The sequence below is a fragment of the Platalea leucorodia genome, assembly GCF_965183815.1.
Source record: "Platalea leucorodia genome assembly, chromosome: 1".
NCBI classification, from domain to species: domain Eukaryota; kingdom Metazoa; phylum Chordata; class Aves; order Pelecaniformes; family Threskiornithidae; genus Platalea; species Platalea leucorodia.
Window position 1 is genome coordinate 55,968,556 of NC_138823.1, and position 27,990 is coordinate 55,996,545.

Below are 27,990 nucleotides of genomic sequence, written 5' to 3' on the forward strand. Positions count from 1 at the left end.
CAGCTGTAAGATAAGGATTCTAATATTTACAAGCTTTGGAAAAGAATCTTGAGATTCTCAAAAGTAATTTGAGATTAAATACCTACTGAATACAAATTACTGTTATGTTAGTAAAAGCAAAGCAAAATGATTACTTTTTTTAAATGACGCTTTAATTACAGATCACCATATTAGGGAGAGAAAAATAAAATAAAGAAGAAATTGAACTAGTGACTTTGTTTTGCAGGTTCTTTCATGTTGGTGAATACATCTGGGAGATTTGCGGGACAGAAAGCTCACCTCCTGCTGCCCCATCTGAAAGAAAATGATACGCATTGTATTGATTTCCACTATTATGTTTCAAGTAAGAGTGGATCTAGCCCTGGCACTTTGAATATATATGTGAAAGTTAATGATGGTCCTATTGGTAACCCGATCTGGAACACATCTACCACTGCTACTTGGAACAGAGCAGAACTGGCAATTAGCACTTTCTGGCCCAATTTTTATCAGGTACGTTTTACTTTTTATGAATTTTTTTTTCTCATAATAGTTACCTGGTTCTTAATCATAATTTTGAATTTAAATAAAAATATCTTTCAGTATGTTTTGTTGATCTTTATGTTAATTATGTTTTTGTAGATGATGTTAAATGTTTGTTTTTACATACATATGGCTGTGTTTATATGCTTACATGCATTTATAGAAGTGTATGAAATGTATGCACACACACACATGCTTTAAATGTGGGTGAAATAAATGTATTGAAACAATTTAGAAATTTTGCCATTGATTTCAGTCAATTACCTCTGTTTCTCTATAATAAATTCACTCATTCTTTCAGTTCATTAGGGATGCTGGAACTGAATGCCAATAGATTTTATTGCAGTAGAGTCTTCAAGTTTGATTTAGATCAGCAATACTTGTTGCTTTAGAACCAGCAGAATCCTTTGAATCCTCAGTTTGAGTCTTCAGTTTGAATGCAATATCCATTTGTTCTCTCCAGCAGTAATCATAAATATAACAGTAGCTATCGTAGGAATGGGCTTCTGATTACATCCTAAAGATTTAGGAAGAATTTCAGCAGAATTTCACTTGACAGTTCCTTAGGGTGCTGCTTTTCTGTTGGAAAGTTTACAGATTATACAGTTATTTACTGTTGTATAGTAGTTCAACAGTTTTTCTCCTTTTTCGTGTGAAAATATAGTCTATGTCTCCACAAGCAAGTAATTTGGTATTAATAAGAGCAGACCTATAGATCAAAGATATTATTGAGGCTCCCCTCATCTTCACTTGCGGTTTGGAAAGTTTGGTGTGGATTTTATTTGGTCCCCTGTGCTGCACATTGTCACTATACTTATGGTTTGAAGCTTTCTGAAGAAAGACTGTCCCAAAGATGTGGGTTCTTTGACAGCAGACCTCCCTAGGAAGTACAATCTTGTCGTTCCACAGTGTTGTTCCAGAGGGTGACAGCATCTCAATTCCTACACCAGCGCCCCAACTACCAGTGTCACACGTGGCAGAGCTTTGTTTCTGTTCCTGCATGTGCTATTTAGCATGACCAGACGTTTGGTGCCCCATCATAATCTTATTAAGATCATATTATTATATCATCATATCTTATTAAGATCATAATCTTATTAAGAGTTTGGCAATATCCACTGCAAGGTACTCTAGGGGGTTATAGTGGACTTCTTTCTGTGGCTGCAGCAGCTGATCTGTGAGGATGTCTCAAGTGAACTGAAGCAGTTCCTTTTGAAATACAACTTTCTGGAGTCCTTCCCTCTGTGATTGCTTCACCCACAATTGACAGAAAGTCCTGGTCCAAAAGATGAGTTTGGAATGCCAGGACTATCTTGCCCTTGGAACATGGGATACCTGGCAGTGGATGCAGTACTTGCAGACCCAAAAGAGCACACTCATTCATTTCCTCTTGCCTCTGACAGTGTGTTCCTAGGTTGTGTAGGGGGTATTGACAGAGTCCACATTTGCATCCAGTGCTCTACCCAAGGTGGCTAGGAATTCCTACAACTGCATCGTCAGGGCTTCCTGGAGAGGATTCAGGGTAAGTTTATGGACATATCAGCAAACTTCACTGGGAGGACTCATGATGTCGATCTCCTATAATAGGCCATGGACTCAATGAGGGAATAGTGGCACCTTTTCCAGAAGGACAGGCGTATTAGCAGAGCTGAGGTTCACCTGAGCATTGTGGGAGAAGCTGTGTACTACCTGCCTCTCTAGAGCATGAGGCTGTATCCTGATCACGGAGTCCAAGCTTGGTTTAGCCATACCTTTACATCTCACAGGGTGAAAGGGCAATGTGTATTTTGTTGCCTGTCAGAATTCAAGGAGTGTTTGGACAACGCTCTTAGTCACGTGGTTTGGTTTTAGGTAGTCCTGTGAGCAGCAGGGAGCTGGACTCAATGATCCTTACGGGTCCATTCCAACTCGAGATATTCCATGATTCTATGACACTACAGCAACACTGTGGACCCCGTGCTACCCATCTGATGCCAGTGTTGAGAACACTCTCCAGTGATGCCAAAAAGCCTTTCTATCTTGACTGAAATAACGAGGACCAGTCTTTGTTGTTAGCCTCAGTGGATGGTGGGAGAAGAGTAGAGTAGAGCATCCCACAGACAGTTTTGTGGCTGACTCTGGGCGGTTTGTAACGTGGGATCTACTGGAGGGTTTTGTGAGCATGCTGGGTGGTTCAGGAGCACTATGTGGTGCGTGCAGATTTTGCAGACACTGACTGAATGTGTGACTGTGTCGCTCATGCCTAAGTCTAGACTGTAATGTCCCCATCTGGGTTTGGAGTGAATTAGTAGAGGAGCTTCCAATTTCCTTTCTTCTGAAAGGAGTCTGGTTTTGATGCAACAGAACTGCTCTGTCAACCAGCACTCAGTAAAGGTGAGGATTGTGCTTCAAAGCCTCACTCTAGCTCTGAACCAAAAAGCTGATATGGACAGGGGAATTTTAATAGAAGCAGCCCTGACTCTGACTAGTAAATTTAAGCTAAATTAACATGTTAATAAAAATACAGGCAAGATCTGACAGTTTTAAATGTTATTGATATTAGTAATAATCTGTGTCAGATTTCTATCAATATGATACATCTAACTGATGTCTGAGTAATATGGATATTTGGCCATAGAAATAGAAAGATAACCTTGCTATTCCACTTTCTCCTTGAGACCTGCCATCTGAACTGCTCACCCTTATTTGTAGGTGAACCCTTATATGCTTGGATAGGGTACTGCAGTGTAGAAAACTACCATGCATCAGCTGATGATATAATAGACACCTGAGTCTGTCTGTAATGGATTCCATGTGCTCTCTTTGCCTCTGGAAATATAGAAATTTTTACATAATCTTTCTCTCACGGAGCAGTATAGCAAGTCATTTTCTTTGCATTTGCTGCATACAGTCTGAAATAATAGTCTGGTTAGCTATTGCAATTTAGCTGATGTGCCAAAATGTCTTATGCTATAGTAATATCTGTGGCAGTCCCAGGAATCAGTGTAAAGTAGTGTAGCTTCACTGGTTTCACTGTAGATAAGCTAATTTATTCTTGAGGAATCTCTGTCTCCATTTTGACAGCTTGTGGTGAATCATCTCCATTTTGGCTGCCTCCATCCTCTCAGAAATGTGATGCAATTTATTCACTCGCCTGGTGACGCTTGCAATTTCTCATTGTTTCTCAACTCTTTTCATCTGTTTTCATGCTTTTTCTTCACAGAGTCTGTTTTGGGGGGAGGTAGGAAGTTAGCTGCAAGCCGCTGGGAGAAGGGCTGGAAGAGGAGAGAGGGTGTATGTGGATCTTGTGAGAATGTGTGTCCAAGTTAGGTGAGAGCTCCGATGACTGCATGTATGGTGGGAGAAGGCAAAGGGCCCATCTGACAAGTGCCTAGCACCAGGTCTGTTTCCTAAGCTGCTATTCGTTTGATACCAAAACTCTGACCTCTTTTAGCAGAAATCCACGTGTTTCTCACATAACCTCCAAAATGTACAAGACTTCCTCCCAGGGATTTTCTAAGGCTGGCTGACCTTATTGAACAAAATTAAGAGAAGTCCGCTAAGGAGATTTTTAAGGCATGATAGGGCCTTTTTTGACTTTTCATATATGAAGGTCAGTAGTTTCCCGATGAGTAGTCTTCAGGAAAAGACTCGGCATTAGTAGATGAAGGGACAAAGCAATGTAATCGTGTGATTTTCTTTGTTGAGTTTTGAATCACATATCCATGTAGGCATCTGCATGGTTGTGAATGCCTTATAATTCCATTCCATTCCATTAGTAGGACACCAACAAGGTCTAGCTGCAAATGAAACCAAAATGTACTACAGAACTCTGAAGACAAATTATATGATAACATTTCAGAGTTATAATATTTATACAATTCAGGATGCTTAAAAACACCATGGTGTTTGTCTGTTTTGCTGTTGATTCATGAAAAACATAGGCAAAATAACTCCCACTAATAGTAGCTGGCTAGAAATTAGATTGTGTAGTGCGGAGTGAATTTTAATCCAACTTCTTAAGATTTATTTGTTTAAACAATGTATTATTAACACATACATGCAAAGCGTTCAAAAGATTTAATAATTAACAGTATTTTATTATTGTAGCACCAGTTATCCAAGCTTGTTAATACCTTTCATGTTGTGTTTCCATTTAGAATTGACTCTTTAGAAGTACAGTCTCTGAACAAAGTAATTAATTTCTTTTAGTGTACACTTTTCTTTTTACTAGGTAATTATTTGTGTAGGTTTCACTCCATATGAAAGCTGTAATATGTGTATAAATCACAATGATAACCTGCGTGTAACAACACTAATTGTAGTTTAATTACCACTTATTTAAACTTAAATTGTCAAGTGTTCTGGTGATTAAGGATATATTTAATTCCATAATTAATGGTCTTCTAAGTGCCATTGCTTAACATCTGCCTTTGCCTTTAGGGTATGTCTACATTGCAGTCCAGTTGCTGGTGACAGTATAGTTGCAGTAACATAGGTTCAAGCTGCCAAACACCTTCTGAGGGTCAAAGATAATCAGCACAGCTTGTTCTTTTCTGCTGTGCCTCCAGGTCTCTGAGCTATTTGTTTCGAAGTTATCTGGGGTATTTCTACAGGAGCTAGTCTTATTTCTGTATTATAAAATCCCTTTAGGAGTGCTCCCCTGAGGGAGCATTGGCTTCCTCTTTTTATCATTGGTCACAGGAGAAATTGTTTGCTTCACTGAACTATTGTCTCCTTGGTGCATCTTAAGCAAGAGCATCAAGGAGTTTATCATGCCATTAGAGACAGCCTGCAAATAAAACAAGGCTTCGCATAATTACCAAGACCTTCACCCTCCTTACTTGAACAGAATTAGGATGTACACAGAAAAAGAGAATTAAATGCTATGTAGATTTCTACGGGTAGCGGTGAACTTGGTTTTAGATTCTTGGGGAGCAGTCTCAGTAGGTTGAGAGGCTCTAAAATTGATGCTTTGAGATAAAAGTAAGTTCTGAAAAGGCTGCTGCTCTGGTTAGGAGAGGGTGGGAGGGTTTGGGGGGGTTGTTTATATTTTCTTTAAAGTTTTGGGTTTTTTTTCCCCTTATTTTGATATTTTAGCAGGAGGAAAATCTGTTGATTTCAGGGTTGTTTTCTTGTTTTGTCTGTTTGGGGCAGGGGGGTAATAATTTTTTTTTTTCTTTGTCATAGGTTAGGTAATGATTCTCAGACCAATTAGTAGTATTTTAAATATAGTTCATGTTTTTGAAGCATTGCAGTTTTGGAACTTTACAATATGTGAAATGCCACTACTGGATTGAGTCTGGTGAGTGGCTTGTGTTTCCAACAATTGCAAGCAAGCAATTTGGCACAGCACCATTGCAAGTTACACACTGTCCCCCTATCAGTTTTTATATTTTTGAATTATTTGCTTTGTACTTTGCTGGGAGTCAGGCATGGCAGCAGTGAGCTGAAACAAATCTTGATGAAATAAAACAACAAACACTGCAGTTTTAAAATCCAGAAATGGAATTGAAAGGATTAAAAATAGCTTCCAGTGGAGTAACACTACTCTCTGTGCCACTGCACCTTCTTTAAACATAAATTCCTATGAAGCTGGAATTAGAAAATGAGATAAGAGCCTGGCAGTAATTCCTGATCTTCTTTAGTAAGGACACAAAGGAGTTATATGGTATCACTTCACACTGAGATGAGATTTACCCTTTACCATTCTGACACTTTTCCCTGTAAATTAGGAGTTTAGGGAATAAGAAGCGGTAGATCCAACCTACCTTTTCAAATCTGGACTTGAACTTTGATTTGTTTCATAACCTGCTTTGTACATGCTTTGCTATGAGTTTGGCTCATGCAATGTACTTAAGTCATCAGCTAGGACAGAGAATTAAGCTTCTTGTGCAGTAAAGGTCAGGCTCACATCCTCGTGTGTTGTGCGTGTTGCATTCAACTGCATGCATACGGTTCCTGAACTGCGCTTTGAACTCAAAAGAATCTTTGAAATGCATATTGCATTTTGAATCACAACCCTGTGTCAGGCATCTTAAATAGCTTTTCTTCATTGAGTTGGCTGTTTTGGGAATAGTTATTTTGAGAAGGATGCACCACAGCAGACCACATACCTAAATTTAAAAACCCCAGCAGTCTAAAAATGGCCAAGAGTAAGCGGGTGTGCACTTTTTGTCATATACACAAAGCTCTGTTATTTTTTTCCATCCCTTGTTCCTAAACCAAGAAAGCTTCTGGGCCTTCGGTAGAAAAAGGTAAGACAACAACTGGGTTAAAAACGAAAAGAGAAGAATAAGATTTAATAAGCCTTAATGTCAGGAGCTCAGTTTTCAGTGTTGCTCACCCGTAGAGGCTTCTTTGGAGTCTCAGGTTGGCAGCAACCACCAAAATGTTGTTTAATGTGCTTGAGTGCAGGTGTGAGTGCTGAATGGTAGCTGTGTAGGAGTGAGAGGTGGGGAGAGAAATGGCATAAAATTAATTCCCAGCCAGGGAAGCCTAACCACATTTTAGGCAGCCCAAGTCAATACACTGTGACGGGTTTCTGCGGGGCCTGGGAAGGACCGGGTCAGGAACCTTCCTTCATGTGGCTTTGACGAGGCAGCAGTCGCTGTGATCGTGCCCCGGTGATAAAGCGGGTAGTCCTAGGACAAGTTGAAAGGGAGAGAAGAGCTCAACCCACAGAGGTACAAGACATTGCCAGTTTTCTGGAGGGAGACTGTTCCCAACGCCTTGTAAAATCTAGTCAAAAAAAGGCACTCTGTGCGGTAAAGCACAGCAGGCGGAGAGGAGAGGGCAGTGCGTGCTGTGGGCAGCGCGTGATACATCAGTGCCTGCTTACTGCAGCCTGACGTTAAGTAGCTTTCTTAATACTCCTTTCTCTTTCTTGTTTTCTCAAAGTGCTATTTTTAAGTCGTGTGAAGTAGAGTGTGTTTACATTAGGTACAATCCACCTTTTGACTACAAGCATTGTAATTTTGCAACAACAAAGACAGGAATTTACGGAGTGAGGTTGTGTGGCAACAAAACCTGTTTATTTCTATTGTTCTTTGGAACAGACAAGTTATCTCGAGTCACACATTTTCAGCAGTAAGCATTTATGTTGGTGAGCAGACCCCCTTTCTTTGTTCATAATGTAGAAAGGGGAAGTGGCAGGAATAAGAAGCTAATTTTGCTCTTCACTGAAGCAGGGAGGATCAGGGACAGTGCAGTGCTAAGCTGCTTCCCTGGTTCCTGTTTTGCAGGCCTGCGAGGGGGAGAATGGTGTAAAACAGCTCTCAGGCCAACGTTCCGCAGAGTTTTTCCTGAGCAAATGAATTCAGTGTTTTAACCACTTGTTTCCGGACTGATAAGATGGTGGAATAATAGGCGAAAAATCCAAGGGCTGCCCAGTCTGACGCTGCTGGAGTGTTGTCTCTATTTTTACTGGGGTCTTTTATGTTGCCTGCACGTGTTGCGTCAGCCGTGAGGAAAGGCAAAGTTTGGAGGTGGGAGTAAAAATGTTAACTTTTATAAGACAAGCAACTTCTCAAATGTGAAATGATGGAAAAATCTGGACGTGAAATAAGTTTCTAGGTTCCATTTCTAGTGAAATTACTAGGAAAACGGATCCCTATTTATGAATAGTCTTGACACCCCTAATATAAGCTTTTCAATGAATAAATGAGCTACCAGAAGCGTTTCTAGGTCCATTCCTGAGCACCCTCTAACAGTGTGCAGCACACTTACTAGGACTTTCAGAAATGTGTCATGCATAGGATCAAATTGGGTTTTTTAGTGTAAAAAGGGGAAATGCTTAGTTAAGCAGATATTTTAGTCCATAATCTTCATTTATTAGTTTAAATGAAACAAAATACTGGATTTGGATAGAGCAGGAACAGAAATTATATTACTGTACTTGGAATAGGTGTCGTGTTCTTTTATATATGAAGTAAAAGGCACATCAGTGATGTCTCTTTGATGATGGTATGTCACTACTGGCTGTAGTGTCTCTTTCCATTTACTAAAAATTACATATTTTATGTCAGAAGAGACCAAACTTATGATCATTAAAGTTGATATCAGCTTGGCTATTGCTTTTAATGAAAGCATGATTAAACTGACAATATTTCGATTTGTATTACTTTTCTTTGGAACATGCCCTCTTTAATGACAATAATTGTATTTTTAATAGTATGTCCAGCTGGCAGTTTCTTGATACATTGCTTGGGTTATTTGTGGTAATGACAGTCTTGGTATGTTGTCTAGAGATACAGCAGGATATTTTAGATCACTCATTGAGTCTTTGTTGTCATAAGCAGGTCCAATTCAGTTATTTCAAGGTTGTAGTTTCTGCCTGTGAACTGAAGGAATGGGTTTGTGTTTAGAATCTACAAGCTTTTTTTGTCTGCGAGTATATTGCAATAATGAAGTACTTAAAACCTCTTGCAGAGCCTGTAGCTAAGCTCCCCAGTTATGAATTATAGATATTATTTTGAGATCTTCTACTCAGGTATTGAGTATGTTTGCTTTTCTAGAGCTCAGGTATTTGGTTTTGGTGGAAGTCAGGTAATTCTTTGGAAAAGGCACTTTCATGCAACATTTTTTAAAAATAGTTAAATCCCCATTATCTGGCAGTAATGTTTTTAGCAGAAAACTTCTGACTGGTTTGGCTGGCTGCTTCACAGGTGTTCATGTGCCAGTTCTTCCTAGAGTTTTCTAGAATTTAGCGTATCTAAAAGTGAAGAACCTAAAAAACCTCCTCTGCCGTGCAGTTATGGGATCATGGATCAGGTAGACCTTTCAGATGGCTTTGTGCAGATCTTCTCCTTACATTGAGCACTCCAAAAGAGAGGGAGGTTGTTTTTTTTTTAAATCAGTTATATTTCAATAGAAACTAGAATGTTAACTGTTTTTTTTCTTCTTAACAGAGAAGACTCAAGGCCACTAGGGAATACAGGAGAGAAATCAGTAACTGTCCCCAGCCCTTTGTGTTTTTACAGGCAGGTCTTTGCCTCCACGCTTAGATTTGGTTAACTCAATGACTTTCCTAGTGGCAGCATATTTCCCCGGGAAACTTTTCCACCATTTCTGAGACCTGGCTGTCTGCTCCCTGTTCTTCACCGCCATGTTGTTAACATCCCTGCATTAACTGCAGGTTCCTGGGGCTATGCCATGGTTCTCATGCCCTGTGGTCTTTCAGATCATCTCCACTTTGAGTAGCCTTGGTAGCAGTTCAGGAAATGGAGAAGTCTCCTCCTTCTTCCAAGGGCACCAGCATAACCATTTTTTTTCAGAGAGTGTAACACAAACTGAGAACATAGAGGTGTTTGTCACATTTGTTCATACAGAGAAATGCTTGTTGTTTTTTCAAAGTTCAGTGAGTGAAAACAGAAGCTGCATTCTGGGTCTTGCGTTGCCGTCAAAACTGAGGGTTGCTTTGTGCGTGTCACCTATCTCTATATTTCCATTTCAAGGCTGTTAAGATGAGTGTAAGAATGATCATGGTTGGAAAAGCTCTTTCAGGTCTTTGAATGGAAGTTACTCTTTAAGAGCTTCTGCTTTTTTCTTCTTTAATAACTTATGCTTCCCGAGATAGTTCCTAAGACCAGTTCCACCAGGAGATTTTCTTCTGTGTAGGAGAGAGATTGAAATTTTGAAATGGTCTTGCTCTGGATGCTCTACTGAATGCTGGGAGCCAAATCCATACCCTGTCCACTCTGTTGCTGTGGATCAGCAATATCAACTTTAAGCACCATCAGAGTGCCATCGGGCATTTAGAAGGCCACAGGCTGGGGCCTGTGACTGAGTAATCCTTTTCTTGCAGAACTTGTTTCTGCAAAATTTGTTTGGTGGTTTTCAGGCTTTTCTCATGGCTGTCTTGTGTTTTCTTGTTGCTGCCTTGTTCATCTGGGGCAACATTGGCGCTGTAGGTTGAAATTTTTGTGTGGACAGGAGACAGAACTAGAATAAAAAGTAGTTTTTTCCTTGTCAACCATATGGGGTTAAAACCATACTTACTGCAATTTCACTCCAGTGAGATTGAGGGGGAGAAATGGACAGAGTTTAGGAACATGATATTTGGGAGAGAAGAGTAGGATCGGTGTCTACAGATGGAGCAATGAGAAAGATGGGAGAAGGCAGAGGCAAGAAGTGGTGAAGAATTTGCTCACCTCAAGGTTTGTTTTAAAATCAGAATCAGTGCTCTGCTAGTGTTTATTCAGCACCAGGAAACTGTGATATAATGTTACAGGGCTGTATGTTATCTTTGTGACATGTTTGCATTCTGTATCATTCTCTTTCTGCTGAAATAATTGCAGTAAAGGATATGGTACACAGTGTCCTTCTGCATCTGTTTCAAGAACAAGTACAATATAGGTGTGAAAAATAGTTTCTAAAATTTGTTTTGCTCAGTGTAGTTCTGAGACTAGTTACAAGAGGCAATTAGAGTTAACTTTCCAAGCAAAAGGGAAGCATTAAAAAAAAAAAAAAAAATCACAACCTGGATTTGAGCATGAACTTCTTGAGCATTGGTTTGGAAATGTACCTGCTAATGTTACTGGCATATTTTCTTCTATTCCACGTAAACATTCTTGGGATGTTCAAAGCTAAGGCTGCCAAAGTTTGGAGAGGTTTACTTTTGAGTGTACTTAATTCAAATGACAAGAACGGTCCATTTATTTTGTGACCTATTTATAGCCATTAAACAAACCGTGGCAAATGGATCTGCTTTACTTAATTCACTACATTTGGTGGAAGATTAAAAGCAGGGAAAATACATTCATAAAAATAGGTATGTTTGTGTCTGATACCGTGCAAATCTCCGTATACTGCAGAGCTGTCATTTTTTAAATAAAAGTAGGAGTTTATTCTGCAAGACAAAGAATTGAAAATAAAATTATTATTAGGTAACTACTTTGGCAGACCAAATATTGGTGGGGATTTGGTTATTTCTTATCATAAGCAATATATGATCACACTTGTAAATCTCCAAAAATCGTACAAACATGAAAAAAAGTAATTTGTGTTCTGGTTCATTTTAATGATAAGAACAACACATATTGAGGTTTTTTTGATTGTATTTTGTTTTCAAGATGTTCTCAACATGTTAGAAGAGTTGATGTATTTTTCCGTAACACAGTATTTTTATATTCCCTGTGTTTCAAAGCTGCTAACTGAAATTCCCTTCTCGCTTCTCAGGTTGTTTTTGAAGTGGTCACTTCAGGTCACCCAGGATATGTGGCTATTGATGAAGTGAAAGTTTTAGGACATCCGTGTAGTAAGTACCTCTCTGCTATTTTAAAACCAGCCCTCTAAAATGAATGTGCCACTGTGCTCCAATAAATGTGGAGCAAAAGATATGGAAAATGTCAGAAAACAATGTTGCTGCTATAAATATAGGCTGAGTATGTACAAAGCATTGCTAGCACTTGAATACTTGCACCTTACTGGCTTTAAAGACATCTCTTATATGCACCTTGTGTACAGCACTTGGCGTAAGCCCCAGAGCCTAACTGGGCCATCTAATGACTCCTTCAGAACAAAAGTCATCGAGATTTGTTGACCAGTTTTCTATTGCCATCAAAAATTCAGTGCAGCCACAAGCTGAGGCATTAGTGAGAGCAGATGAACAATGCAAGAGCTGAATATATATGATTATTTTTTCCAAGGCTTAGAAGGAAGACAACTCAGCTGGCTGAGGGCTGAGGCTTTGCTAAGCAAGGTTACTGAGGGTACTTCCCCAGGTATTGTACTTTGGGTTCATGGCTCAGTTTCTGCACTGTTTTACTTGCTTATGTTTCAGATGTTTCTTTATCCCATTATTAAGGGTATGTAATAAACTATCCTAAGTTCTTTTAAAATGGCTGTCAAAACAAAACCTTGTAAATTAAAGCTTTAACATAGTAATCCAGATGTAATTGAGCAGACTACTTAAATAAACAATTATTTTACATATTTGCTATTTGTTAAATAAGACATATTAAGATCGTACTTGGAATTGTAGGTTGTAATCTTATTGACCAAATGACTGACTGGGGAAAAAGACACCGACTTCTGTGTAATTGTTCACCTTCCTCTTAAGCCATATTGTACATGTATGCATTCTTTGTGGCTTGTAAGTAAGAGCTGCAATTCAAAATAAAAAGTGGTTTATTGGTTAGTACCAGAGCACCTCATAAAAATGGTTTTAGTGTTAGTGGCAAGAAGACACAGGCATTTCTTCAAATACAGAGACAGTTATGCAGAATCAGCAGCTGTTATTTCTGAATCACTTAGTTCTAATAAACACAGCAGGCTCTCGTGTTGTTAGGCAGTATTTGTGCTTCTGCATTTTGAATTTATATCTTTGGTTGAGGTAGGATAAGTCTAAATCAGCATTTTATCAGCTTAATAATTTTTCTTGTACAGATTTTGACAGGTTTGATCTGTGCATTTGTACCAATCAATTCTCAAAACCTGCAAGTAGCTCTTGTTAATGTGGAGACTAAGTTAGACCCCATACCGCATAGAGTTCTAACGTGACAGTGTTGAAATACAAAGGCTTCAATGAAAAGTTCTTTGATCAAGTAATTAAAATGTTAGAAATTAAGACATCAAACCAGTTACGTTGTCTACAAGAAAATTGAAAAAGTGTGAAAATTGGAATAGAACTATCGTGTGTCTAAAACTTTGCAAGACTCATAATGCTATTCTTTCTATGTATTGCCAGTAAAAATACCCTTGGAATGATTAACTCTTTAAACAAAAATTGAAATGGGAAAAGTATTTGCTAGGCAGTTGTCTGGGTAGTACAGACAAAGACCAAGCAGAAACCAAGTTGTAAGCACGTAGAACTGAAAGCGATGGCTTGTGGTGGGTGGTTGGGGTTTTTCATATGTGTGTGTGAGAAAAAAAACAAGCGGGGTAAAAGCAGATATAAAAAAAAAAAAAAAAAAGTGACTGAGAAATGGGGAACTTATTGAAGAATTTTACTGGATAGTCAGACATTAATAGTTTGATAGATAAAGAAGAGGATGACTTTGGCCTGAAGTCTGTCTGTCCTAATTGGGAATTGTTTAAGAAAAAAAAAAGCAGTATGTCTAATAAATTTACCATAAGGACAGTTATCATGAAAAGATTTCCTTCTGTAGTTAGATATTAATTTGGGCTATTTTATTCCATCTCCTCCTTCTTATACTGCCTTGCACTGGATATTAAGCAACTTTTTCTTTAATTCCGGTAGCTGGTTATTTATAAATTCCTTAAAACTGCAATTTCTCCCGGTGATAAGGTCTTTTAAGAAAATGTCCTCAGCACTTTAAATGGTTATGATGCTCTGCTAGAAAGCATATGTTTAGTTTGCCAGTTTATTGCTAGTACTAACATTTCCGTGTCTGAAAGCAATGTTCGGAGCCTGGCTTATCTGCTAGTACAGACAGTGCAAAGTCCCCTTGCCTGCAGTAGGGTTTGAATGGTTGGGGAATACTGCCTTTTCAAGGATAAGTTTCTGTATCAAATTTTTATGTTTTTTCCGTGTCATGTGGTTGGGTCTTTCCAGTAAAACAAAAATACACATGCTATCTTTCCTCCTTCAGTGGACATAGTTCTTGTTTTGAATATCTATTTCATTCGCTAGGTTACTTGTAGCTGTATTGCTTTAATTTTTACGGGGAGTGTTATCTCTTTCTAAATGAAAAATAAGTAGTGGTATGGAGAATGCATTGTGTTTTGTTTCTTTTTTTGCAGTGCTGTTGAAAAGAATTGTATTTAAAAAATACAGCTGTATTGTTGGTGAGAAGTGTTATGTTAGTATTTTAGCTGTTTGGTGTGCTACATTTCTAAAGCATCTCCTCTATAGACGCTGTACCTGGTTAAAAAGAAAAACCTGTTTCCCTGACAACATCACTCAACTTCTTACTGTTTTGTCTAGTTGGTAGTGTATCTAATAGGTTTTTGTTCAAAACATGATTAGTTTCCAATATGATATTTATTAATAGAGTGTTATTGCAAGAGGGATGCTGAGCTAAGATAACTTACACAGCAGGAACAATTAAATAGCACCCTTCTCTTGTGCACTCTCCCAGGTACGGAAGTAAACCAGCATAAAATCTAATGTGTAGTCAGTGATTTGAACCTTTTAAAGCTAGGCTATTTAATTTGCTTGGTATGTCATTCATAGCCAGTACTTCCATGTTGCATAACTTCAATACTTTATCTTCTTCCAACAGCAAAAACTCCCCATTTCTTGCGTCTTCAGAGTGTGGAAGTCAATGCAGGACAATTTGCTACTTTTCAGTGCTCTGCCAATGGTGGAACAGACTCAAGTGACAGACTCTGGTTACAGGTAATTTCTTTCTTTCCTAATGCACCGAGATCTGGGGGAAGGGGAGTTCATCACTCACAAAGGAATGTAAACATGAAAAATGATAGGGCTGTCTGTTTCATCAATATTAGATTTTACAGCGCCTTTGAACTGCTGCACAGTAGGTGTTCTGTTGTAGAAAATGATACTGGAAGATTTTGCTTCCTTGTTTCAATGGGATGCCTTATTAAAAATAAAGGTACTTGGTTTTTTGCATGTGGCGATCACGAGTAAGGGCTAAATCCCCAAGGAAGAGGACATGACTTTCTCATAATGTCTATGCTGGCTGACTGCAACATTATACACGATGGTTTTCTTGGCTTACCTCTATCTCTGTTTAGTATTTTCAGCTCAAATTGCATTCTTATGTTTTAAGTCTGGAGAAGAGCAGTATGACAGTCAAATCTGACCTTTTGTACTATAGAGCCAAAGAATCTTACCTATATTCATTGAGTCCATAATTTTTTAGTTATTGAGTAATGTAGCTTCTAGGTAGGTGTCAGATCTTGATTTAAAGACTGTCTCCGACTCCATTTTCTTTCAGTAAACACAGTCTTCCCTTATCCATATGTGTAACCTTGTATCAAAAACATGCATCTTACTTGATCTCTTTTAGTAAAGGGGGTGCAAAATTTCATCAAGCGTTTTGGAAATGATTCATTTAAGTATGACAGGTTAAACAGCTGAGTAGTTATAAGAAAACGGGCACACAAACAAATAAGTAAAACCACTTGAAAAGCAAAGACCCATATTTATCTGTATATGAATGATGAACTGTTATGTCTATCCAGGAAGAGCCTGATCAAATGCAATAGAAGGCAATGGAAATCTCCTTTGATTTTATTTGGGTTTGCATGGCTATTTTCAACCTCTGTGCTGATATAAGGCTGATATTTCCCTAACACTTTGGCCCTTTAAAGCCAGTATTACATGTTGAATTGGTAGAATTAGAATCCTGTCTTTCCTAAGCCACTGAGACTTTTTGGAAGAATGATTTTTCCAGTCATGAAAAGAGTTTAGCACATATGGGAAAATAATGGGTTGTTATTTCGTCAATGATAACCTTTCTAGAACCTTTGAACTTTTGCATTATGCTCTGTTGTAAAATTGACGGTTTAATTCAATATAGGGAAATCCTGATTGCATTCAGTTTTTCCATAGATTTCAGGACAGTATAATTTCAGGTTTAACTTTTTTGCACGGAATTTAGGACACATATAAATTCTTTGCAAGGCTGGAATGTAGTTTATTTATTTTAGGAATTAAATATCTTTCTAGATTTTATATAATATAAAATCATTCTTCTTAACAGCGTTAGCGATTCCAGAATATCTTTGCTGAGCTTAGTTAAGGGATTCCTTGTTTAAACATGATTATGAGATTTTTTTTTTTATATATATGAAGGATAAGAAAGTAGTGACAGATTGACTTTTTGAGGAATTTCATCTTGCTGCAGGGCCACTGTTTATTTATCCTGCCCATATAACTACAGGCCCCTCTGGTAATCAGTCCAAGGTTGTGCAAATTCCAGGTGTGCCTTTGTGTAAGAACATTTTAAAAGTTGACAGGATCTTCTGGATAGCTTGGATTTATTTTTGTACTTGTTTGCCAGTTTCCACAGATGTCTGCTGCAACTTACAGTAAGACTGATCAGACAGCTTCACGTGTGGGATGCTGCAAATCAAGGCTATGAGATACAGTTCCCAACAGGATTAGCTGTATTTTAGTGTACCAGGTTACTACTGGGTAACAGATCCCCAGACCCTGCAGTTCTCCATCAATCAACTGAGACCATCTGGTTTCATGGTGTGATATTGAGGAATTTTGTATATGCCTGCTTATAACATCTCATGACACTGCCACACGACCATGAGCACAATGCAGCTATCTGTAATAGCTGTCAGAAGACTTGGTATCTTCTGTGTCATATGACTGGTTAAATGGACATGAAAGATCCTTTCATTCCCGGTAACAGTAGAACCGATATTCGACTACATAACATCTTAATAAAATACGTTCTTATGTATACTAGAGCCAGAATAAAATGAGCACCATTCTCTGGAGGCATTTATGCTAGCACTCAGGGATTCAGGTTTTAGTGGTGCTGCAAATGGGTCATACAGTCTCTCTGATATGCCTAGTTTGTCCACCAGTAATATTAAGCCTTTTCTACCATCCTTTTGGTGTTTTATTTCCTTAAATTTATGAAACCTTAAGGGCAAACCATAGTAAATAAATGAATAAATACAGTTGTCTGATTTTATCAGGGGCTTCTCAGAATTCCTGCCACGTAAGTCATATCAGGAGGCCTAATCTGTTTGGATTTGGCAATTCCAAAATATCATGAGATAATATGCTCCCAAATGATTTCCAGTACCTGTCATTTTTTGGTAAATTGCCAGGGTGAAATCACAAACCCACTGAATTCAGTGATGTTTCTGACTGTTTCCAGTGGTGGCAGGATTTTACTCCTGTACTTCTCTCTCTTTTATATAGTACCTCTCAGCTTGTATGCAGCAGAAGACTTCAAGTTTAGTAGTACACATTTTTCTGGTGAACAAGTACTTTACTTTTAACAGTCTGTTGGACTGTAAGGGATATATGTTCCTTAAAACAAATGAATAATTTTCACTTGGTTTAGTCTCTTTGTCTTTGCTGAGTAGCTGTTGCAAATGGCATAGATGTCCTTAGTTCAATAATGCCCAGGCCTTGAAGCAGTCCGAAGTGGAATCCATAGATCATATTTTATTTCCCTCCTTTTTTACTTTTCAAGCCTATCCCACTCTTATTCCCTATGGAATATGAAGTCTGTTAATTTATTGGAGTATTATGGAAGTTTTTGGAATTGGGAGGGTGATGGGGGAGGCACAATTAACAGGTTAGCTGCCCAAATTAGACCACTGAGCCATGACATTTTTTTCATGATGCTGTGATCAGTATTTACTCTTTTGGGAAAGGGAAGACAGAAAGCTGTTTACCTATTCCATAGGGCAGTGCTTTGCACGAAAAACATTTTTCCTGATCCTGCTAGGCAGCCATGCATGCTAGTGCATGAGCTATGATTGCAGGCTTGTCAGATAATTTGACAACAAATTGTGGGTATTTTCAGTGATATCATTTCAAGTTAAAGTCAAACAAAAGGGCTCAAGAACACAATGCAGCATCACACAAGTTTGTTTTTGTTGTTGTAACTAGTGTCCAATTAATAAGGTCATTGGCTAGATTGTATGTTTATGAGTTCATGTCTTCATTAGCTTATGTTCTAAACATAAACATACCCTAAAAATAAATCTGATGACACCAATGAAGGAATGTTTATAATTAACACGTGTCCCATCTGCTTACATTTTCTTTGTCACATCTGTGGACAACCCAGGTTATTGTCAGCATGGGATGACTCCTCCTATTCCATTGAGTGATTGAGCAAAAATGCCATTCCTGTCCTCTTTCCTGTACTCCCACTGTGTTGCGGATGGAGTAAGAGTGCACTTGTAAGAGCAATATGTTTATTGATAACAAAGTTTGATAATAAATGCGACAGTGGTTTAACAAGATTCGATGGCAAGATACACTTGATTATTTACTGCATAGAGGACAGGGTCAGACAAGACTGTCAGGGAGACCTTCCCGTTGAGTCATGAGGTTCAGAGAGGACCCCCTTGCTTTCTAAACTCCTTCTCAAAGAGGAGTCTAGGTGCAGCTGGATCCAATCCTAGTCCCAGACTTGGTCAACGGTTTATGTCTAAAGGATTATATATGCGCAATCAATCCTTTATATCACTTAGCTAAGATTTCAAAGTTTAGCATGCTATTAGTCACTTACCGAGGCTCTGTTGCGGCAGGGAATTTCTCAACCTCGAGGAGTAACCTTGAGAGGTGTCCCTACTCAAGGGGAGATCCTGGCGTGCAGCCCACTGCCGTGCAGGAGAGCTCAAAGGACTCTTGGGCTGCTCACTATTTATGGGGATTAGATGATTGACTCATAGTCACACTTACATACCATCTTCGTATGTTAGTTTCTTCCAAATCTAGCTTGAGTTGGACACTGACCAGCACTGTGGTTAGGTAGACACATTGTCATAAATTAGCCCTCGGCTGTTGCGTTGTTATCTGCCTCCCCCGAATCCACTTCCAAGCTGGATGCATCCATCGCAACTGCCACTGGTGACTATCACTTGAGCAGGGCCATGGGAGAAGGTCAGATGGGGGGGGGAAGCAGGAGGGTACAGGGGGAGCACACTGCCACACACTGTAAGAGCTTTAGCAATTGCTGCAATTTTTTTTTAATTAAACAAAGTCTCCTCTGAACCTACAAGCTCCAGAAGTTGACGCCAACAATAAGATAAAGCCCTAGGCATTAAAGGAGCTGGGAATCACAAGGAATGGAAATACACCTCAGAAAAACAAAAACATTTGTAGGTGGGAGTCAAAGTTAGAGTTTGGAAAAAAATTAACATGTGGAACACAGAACAGTTAATGGTCAAGTGAAAGCAGCTGAGACAATGTCTTCTGAAAAGCTTGTGCTAGTATTAGTATTTAGTAAATTGGCACAAGAAAAACAAATCTGTATTATAGGAGAAAGAGGGTAGAATTCTTTTTTGGAAATACCCTTCTTTTGGTGCAGCCTAGAACATTGAAAACACAAACATTTTGCTTTCCACCAACATCTTTGAGCCAGGAATCTAAATTGTAGCTTGCAAATTAGAATGAAGTTTAGAAAAATAAAGATTGACTTAAAACCAGGTAAATTTCTTCCACTTGCGAGCCCAAGGTATACACATACATAGATTTTCTTCCCTGCAACTGTATGAAGTTTGAACTGTCATGTATTTAATATTTGCATATACAAAATATTATATTTAATAGTAACTAAAATTAAAATTATTATCAAGTGAAAACTGCTTAAACATTAAAATAAATGTTTCCAAGGCAATACTCGGGAAAAGTTGTGTCTCTGCAGCCTTAAAAGTTTGAACCTCTTGAGCCTACCTTTTTTACGCTACATACTAACATCTTTTTTTTTTTTTTCCTACAGAATCCCCATCTTGTTCAGTATAGTGGACATACTCAGTTGATGAATAGCTACTTAATATGTGGGTTCCTTCACACAAGTATATTTAGGGCTTGACTTTTCTTCCTAAATTCTATACAAATCAATTCTGAAAAGAGGTTTATTCATTTTCTAATGTAATCTTTTCTGCTAATCTTAGTGCTTCACAATATTAAGTTGTTTCTGTGGGATGGATTGATGTGATCTTCATTTTAGAGTTGAGGAACACAGACACTGAGAAACAAAAGCAAAACATATCCCTTACTTTCAGAAACAATCTCTGACGCATCTGGACCTGATTCTGGGCATGTAAGGCACCGAGCACTTTCCGTGCTCAGTGTCCGCTGATGTGAGTTACAATAGCGAGTGGCCAGTACTTGGGGAAATTGACCTCAAACACCAAAATTAGGCATCTAGAATATCAGTATACAGTTAGAAGAGCCCTGGGAAAAGTTTAAGTGACATGATATAAGGTCTCTGTGGCAGAGGCACATCTGTTGAATCATGGAATCACACAGATTCTGCAGTTGGCTTGTTTTTTCCTTAGCTTCTCAGGCCTGGCTCCATCTCTCCATTTTCCCACGCCTGTCTGCTGCTGCTTCTAATTTGCATCTGGTTCATTCAGTTCCCTCTGTGTGCTACTTGTTCTTAGAACGATCTAGAGTGTGACTTCAGGGAAATTGCTGTTCAGGTCTTTTGATATTAATTTCTAAAGATTTGTTGTAGCATCACTAAACATGTGGCAACTGCATTTTTCAGAGACTTGTGGCAACTGCATTTTTCAGAGACTTGTACCTTGGCTCAGTGTGGGTAGCCTTTCTTGAGAGAGGTTCCTCAAACAGTGGAAAGCTACAGTTGATGAGAAAGAGAGGTCATCGCTTCACTGAAGTAATGTGTTTTTCATAGCCTCATTCTAAAACATGCTTGAAATTAAATAATTATTTAAAAATATAATTCTCAGACACATAACTTTTATTGCAGAAATACAGACCTAAGAGTAAAAATTTGTTGAAGGTAAGCAAATAACAATAGGATCTCAGGATATGTCTGACAGCTGTAGTAAGCAGCAGCATCAGACTTACCAATAGCAAGAGACTAATGGGTATTCTCTGATAGAAGGGGAGAGGGTGAAAGCTTTCATATCTGTGGTTTATGCATGCAGAATGCATGCTACTTCATTTGCAGCCAAGAAACTAAGAACAGTATCACTCTAAGACCAGTGTACTCTACCCTGTGTAAACAGTTTATTATCTGTTAGTAAGGGATTTGGCTTTTCTTCTTGTCTTTCCTGAAAGCTGTCTTTCACCTTATTCAGGGTATCTTTTTTTATATCTTCAGTAATCTTTTGCTGAAGGTATGAAGAGTATGAAAGACTTTATTCCTCTACATACAAAACTGGAAAACCTGTATGCATTATTTATTACTTATTCAAAGGAAGAGATATAATCCTGTGTCAGAGGGAGTTCTGGAAAGCAAATTGTTTTCCTTAGGAATACATACACACATACGCACAAATGAGATGTATCAAAAACATCCTTGTGAGAATGTGGAACCAGTGCAATGACTTCTGGCAAATTATGAAAATAAAATACATTTATAGGATATACAAAATTGTGTGTGTGTGTGCATGCGCTTGTTTATGTAAATCACGTAAAGTGTCCCAGAAGGTGAACCAAAGTCCTGCAGTTTCATAAGAATTTTTTGTTATGCTGTAAACTCTCTGAGGCTTTGACATAATTACCATTTTCATTGCTAAGTCTGGCAGCACTTGAGGAAAACATGTTTCAGCCATTTTTTGAGTACTAAGATAATGAAGCAGTATTTTACCTGTTAAGATTAAATCATATACATATGTAACAACTTAGTAACACAAAGTGGTGGAACTATTAATGTAAACTGTACAACGAGATAGGCCTAAAGAAGATATTCTTTTGAATATTAAAAAAAATAGTTTGGGTTTGATCAGTAGGTGCTTTTGTGTACTGCGGGAGTGCAGGGGTTCGTTCTTCCTCCTGCTCATACATAGCTCAGTCTTGTGAGACTGATCAAACCACCTTGTGCATAGCAAATTGTCTTGAGTCCATTGACCTGGGAAGAGTTTTAATGACAACCATCAGCTAAAGGTTTTGCCAAGGCTACACGCATCCTGATGTGTGTGCATCCTGATGTGGTTCTGTTACAGATAACCTGAGGTGATTTGACTGTTAGAAGGATAATTAGTGCGCTGTAGGAAGGGGCACTATCTATTACTGAACAGATGAAAGTTATTTCCAGGTTTTGGTATGTTAATTGCTTTGTGTCCACCTCTCCACTCCAGGATATATTTAGTGCCTTTGTTGCAGTCAATATTGTGTATTTTCCATTAATTGTTATTAATTAGTTTTAGTTGCTTTTCATTAATTGCATAGTAATTTTACTATATGACAGAAAAAGTTCTATGAACGGCAGAATATAGGAGGCTTGTGATGTGTGTCATGTTTGTGTTACCCAATGTCTAAGGAGCTGTGACCTCTGATGAAAACTTTTCCTTCGTTATCTGCCTTAAATATGAATTGTCTGATGCCTGTAGTATACTTTAGCTTATGCTTTGGGTAACCTTTCAGAACTATGCTGTTTATTTTTACAGACATGGTAAGAGCCAAAATACTCCTTCAAATTTGCCTGTATTTTGTTGGGAGACTTTTAAGTTCTTTGAGGAGAAATGAAAAAGTAACACGTGTGCGGATGGCCTGACGGTTCTTACCAATTTCCTTACCTTAGGCTAAAAAAGAAAGAAAGAACAAAACAAAAACAAAACCGTGTTTATATTTGGCTAATAGAAAAACTTGTGCACGTTATCAATTATGTATAGCATTCATTATGTGTACTGATTATACTTTATAATGGATAATAATGTACAAGTGACTTGTAGCGTACCCTAGGAATCGATACTGGGACAAGTACTGTTTAGCCTCTTTATTACTGACCTGGATTATGATAGAGTGCACCTTCTCCAAGTTCACAGACAGTACAAAGTCGGGAGGAGCGGCTGATGCATCAGAGGGTCAAGCTGCCATTCACAGGGACCTTGACAGGCTGGAGAAATGGAACCTCATGAAATTCTTTAAAGGAAAGTGCAAAGTTCTGCCCAAGGGAAGGAGTAATCCCGTGCACCACCACATATGGGGGGCCTGACAGGCTTGAAAGTAGCTTTGCGAAGAACCTGGTGATCGTGGTGGCTAAGTTGACCATGAGCTAGCCATGTGCCCTTGCAGCAATGAAGACTAATAGCCTCCTGGGCTGCATTAGGAGGAGTGTTGCCAGCAGGTCGAGGGAGGTGATCCTTCCCCTCTGCTTAGCCATGGGGAGACACATCTGGAGCGCTGGGTCCAGTTCTAGGCTCCCCAGTACAAGAAAGATGCAGCCACACTGGAGGAGGGTTAAGAGACTGGAGGATCTGACGTACAAGGACAGAGCTGGGACTCTTTAGTGTGGAGAAGGGAAGGATCAGGGGAGATCTTGAAAGGAGAAGAGATGACAGAGCCAGACTCTTCTCAGTGGTATCTAGTGCCAGGACAAGAGGCAATGGGCACAAGCTGAAATACAGGAAATTCTACTTAAACAAAAGGAAAAAAAAAAAAAAAAAGTATTGTGTTTAAACACTGGAACAGGTTGGTTGGAGAAGCTAGGGAGTCTCCATCCTTGGAGATGTTAAAAATGCAGCTGGATGTAATCATGAGTAACTTGCTATAGTTGACCCTGCTTTGAGCAGGGGTTAGGACTACATGATAACCAGAAATCCCTTCCAACCACAGTTATTTTGTGATTCTGTGATAATATTTAAAAATCGCTATTCTTGTCTGTAGCATTCAACAACTTTACTGGTAAGGAAATACTGAAATGGAGTTTCTTGGGTGAGGTGAGATGTGTGCCTACGTACACGCACTGTTTTTCAGTAGTTGATTGGATTCCTCTTTTTTCCCATTTTAACCTCTTGGTCTGTCTTTTCTGTTAATTTCTATTTCTGTCGGTTTATACTTCTTATTTCTTACTTTACTTCTGTCGATCATAAAGGAAGAGAAAGGAAATTCTCAGCAATAAGAGCACACAGAGGAAACCCAGCAAAGCAGTTGGGATGGGGCTTTGGCTATCAATGAACACTGACCTATAAAACCTCTGATCGCACTCAAATTCCAGCAATTTATGTGGAAGGAGTAGTATACTGCTAGGAGAGTGTTGGAAATACAAAATCATCTGTTAATGCGGAGGCTGCAGTCTAGTACTGTGTATAGAATGCCAGTAGTATAAGAAGTGGCAAAAAGAAGCTCCTTTTCATGTGATTTACAAAAGTGAAGTAAAGAAAATGCAAAGGGTAGGTACTTTGAAGCATCTGTGGAACAATGCATTCTGTTATCTGTATATCCCTGTTCTTCCTCACTTACATAAGTTTTATAGCACAATTTTATAAACATCTGCGTACAATGTTCTGTTAGCTAGTTGGGTTTGCATTTATTTTAATTCTACTTGAGGTTTAATTTGCACAAACTCTGTCACAATAATTTTTTAGGAGACAAACTTCAATTTTTCTGATTTTCTGCATTTTAAGAACTTTGATAAAATGTGATAGAAGGATTTAGTTTAGTGTACATATTCTCTTTCCCTAAAGAGATGCATAAGAAATGTAACAAATCTCAGCTTTCTTAACATCAATTCAAACTTATAAAATTTTAAAGTATGTTCACATGTATTAGAGATCCCATACCAAATTTTTGGAACAAAGTTTATTTTAATTGTTCCGCTCTAGCTGTGAGCAAATGCATATGCTACAAGCTTCATACCTTAAGACAGTATATATTTAGATTGTATGGAAAGTCAAATACATTTTTGAATAAGTATACCGAAACATCCAAACCAGTTCCTGTTACCAAAGAGTTGTTAGGTTAGATGCTCATCCTTTGAGGAAGACAAATGCTTTGCTTATGTGACAAGCTTTATTATGAACAGTTACATCGCTTCCATCTGGGCAGTAGGGCTGAAGGCTTCATCGCACTTAGAGCAGTCCTTTTCTCTGTCTGTTGGGATGCAATCTCCCATCAGGGATAACACCAGCCAGGCTTTTTTACCTGTGCTTACTGGTTTTATTCTTATGCTTGTAGAGATTTGATTAATCTTTCTCTGATGCTAAGATTTCTCTTACAGAATCATCAATCATTAGTGATACCAGAGACTAGGGGAAATTAATTAATTAATTGTGAACTGTTAATGATAAATCCCAGTGAACATACGCAAGAAACAGAAAGACATCGTGAAATCAGTGTATCGCTGAGGCATTTTGACTTCAGTGATGTTTTGGAGCTGACCAGCAGAAACCATCCAGCCTAGTGTTTTTATTAGTAAACTACGTGCAGCTGAATTTACAAAATGTGTTTGCAGTGTGGTAGGAATGTACAGTTAAGGTGACTTTCCTCCTTGAACACCATCTTTTCCTTTATTAGGTTATCATCAGCGAGGCTGAGTGGCACATCGGGTGCTACGTACTCTTATCACTGGCATGACTTTCCCAGTGCTGAGATTGCTTTAGGACTAAATTCTCAAAATCAGGGAACTGACATACTCTCAGAAGTGTTGGGAGTGAGTTGCCAACCTGCCGTCCTCCTGTTTTGGCTTCCAAGCCCAATGAAATCTTTCCTCTGCAGCAGCGTGTTGCTGAGGCTGGTTCTTGCAAGGGATTTCTTCATGTTCCTTAGAAAAATAAACCATTGAATAAACAAAAAAATAGAGGCCATCTTGCTAAGTCAGGGCACCGGGCATCCACTGATGGATGTTAGACTGACATCTTACTTCCACCTGCTTCCTGTCTAGCACAGCTGGGGTTCACAGAGATACTATGACCAATGAAATGCCCAGCTGAAAAAACTAAAATGCCTGATGGTGCGATAGCTACTCTGAATCTGTATTCTAGCCTTACACTACTTGTATGAGATGGTGCCACTGTAATAGTGGAGACAAAAATGAGCCTTATAGTCTCCCTCTCAGAAACATTGCAGAAGCCTGGCGAGCAAAGCTGCTCTATGGGGTAAGGCTCCCAATCCACCCGGACTGCCCTGCCTGGCACAAGAGCCAAATGTCGGTAACCACGAAGAAATGTCAGCGTGTTTTGTTATTAATAGTAAAAAAACGCAGCCACAGGTAAACGGAAGAATAAACTTCACTCCTACCCTCATGAAGCAGCTCCACCATTCCTAACTGATGTGGAAGCTTAAAATGTTATCCAAAATAGTTGATTTCTGGTGAAAATATCTGACGGAAGCAGCTGTGAAGTTTTACATTATGACATTAGTCAAAACCTTTGAATTAGAAACTCTTCAAATCAATGAGCACTGAAGACCACATTGGTAGTGATACCAACAAAGAAACTAAAAACTTTAGTGGATGTGAGCAAATTTGATTATTTTAATTCAAGAAAACTAAGTAACCCTTGATACAGTAGAAAAAAAAATACTGTAGATAGAGGGGAGAGAGGTGCTTATCTCTGTAGTGGTGCCAGTCATCCATCAGATTGCAAGGAGTGGTAACGGGCAGTGTTGTCCAAAGGCCCTCCTTCAGCACCAGTCTAGCAGAGGTGGATGCTGCTCTGCCAAGAATGTGCTTGTGACACTGAAATAAGCGTTTTGTTTTCAAATAGTATACCAGCTGTTCCTGCTTATGAAGGGAATATGGAGTCTGAAAACTTTTAATATAGGTATTAAAATTTTTGTCTTGAAAAAAGCCTTTTTATGACAAAAATATAACTCTTAATCCTCTCTCTCTTTGGTAATCTCCTGTGACCAAAAGAGATTTTGGGGAAAAAGTAAATCTGAAAAATTAATGAACTGTAGAAGCTTTGCTTTTAGAGGTACACTGGAAACTCTTATGAAATCCAGTAGGGCCTTGGTTGTGGATGACAGTGCAAACCCTTAAGTCAGCTGGAGACAGCTTGGCAAAGTTTCTTTGTGACTACCCTGAAAAATTAGTAGATTTTGATTCTCCTCATTTGCTGAAGATGCCCTGTTGCACCTTGTATCTATAAAGAGAGTCAGAAGTGCCACTTAAGAGAGCCATTATTATTTTTATTTAACAAGGATGATATGAAACTTGGACTCTGGACAAAAAAGCTTCTGGTAGCAAGTAGTTGTTCCTTCTTCTTCTTCCTTTTTTTCCCCTGTTTTAGAACTCCGTCTCAAGTATTCAGAAACTACCAGACATGTGGACTACATACATCGCTTTGCAGAAAATTTGCTTACCTGCAGATACTTATGGACGTAATCAAGTTAGAGGGGATGCACATAAATCTATCCCTCTCCTCCATCCCTATCCATCCCCACATATATTCTCATCTGATGAAGTGACCCATAAGAAAAGTTTTTCTGGGATTACCTGTATCAGTCTAAGATTTAGTATTCTTATCTGAATTTGAACATGAAGCGACCCAAGTAGTGTTCTCTTTTCAAGAAACTCAGTTTGATGTGTTAATCTTCCAGTTATTCTGGAGTGTTAAATAATATAGTACATGGTGATTAGCAAACCTGACATAATGGAACAGTTGACCTGTGCCACAGGGGGCTGGTTAAATTCAGCTTGCTTTTAAAGAGCGTGTTAGGGATGCCTGTTTCTGGACCCTGAAGACTGCCTTGATATGAAGCACAGTTCAGCAGCACTAGAATCACTTAGGGACACATACGTGTTAGGCAATTGATGAAGTAAATTCAATAAGCTTTCTGTGCTATGCTCTTGGACCTTTGGGAGAAAGAAACAGTGACCTTTACAATGAATACTGTAGTTAAAATGTACAAACTTACTGCTGGGAAGTATCGTGTTCAAACTGGAGTTGAACGGAGGCTTCTGTTATAAGACCAAGGGCTGTTGAAGCTGTTTTGAGGCAAGGAGAACCAAAGTGAAGATTAAATTAAATTAAACCCAAAGGGAAGATGATAGGAAGGAAACAGAGATTGGAGGAGGTGTTTTGGGGGTGGGAGCTGTTAAACTACATGACTGACTCAGTAATTAAGACCGAAACACTTCCAGCCAAACCCCTGTGCATTAGCTTCTCTGTTACATGAACCAACGTGTACCTAACTTATTACTGGTTATTACTGCTATG

General features: G+C 38.7%; 1 protein-coding gene across 3 annotated transcripts in view; it reads left to right on the forward strand.

Moving 5' to 3' along the window:
• PTPRM (protein tyrosine phosphatase receptor type M) overlaps positions 1-27,990 on the forward strand; it is a 490,843-nt gene that overhangs the window by 157,494 nt on the left and 305,359 nt on the right. For all 3 annotated transcript variants that reach the window (XM_082320958.1, XM_082320956.1, XM_082320957.1), the window contains exons 3-5: positions 227-492; positions 11,680-11,758; positions 14,688-14,803. In XM_082320958.1, the coding sequence (XP_082177084.1) occupies positions 227-492; positions 11,680-11,758; positions 14,688-14,803 (461 nt within the window). The remainder of the gene's footprint in view (positions 1-226; positions 493-11,679; positions 11,759-14,687; positions 14,804-27,990) is intronic.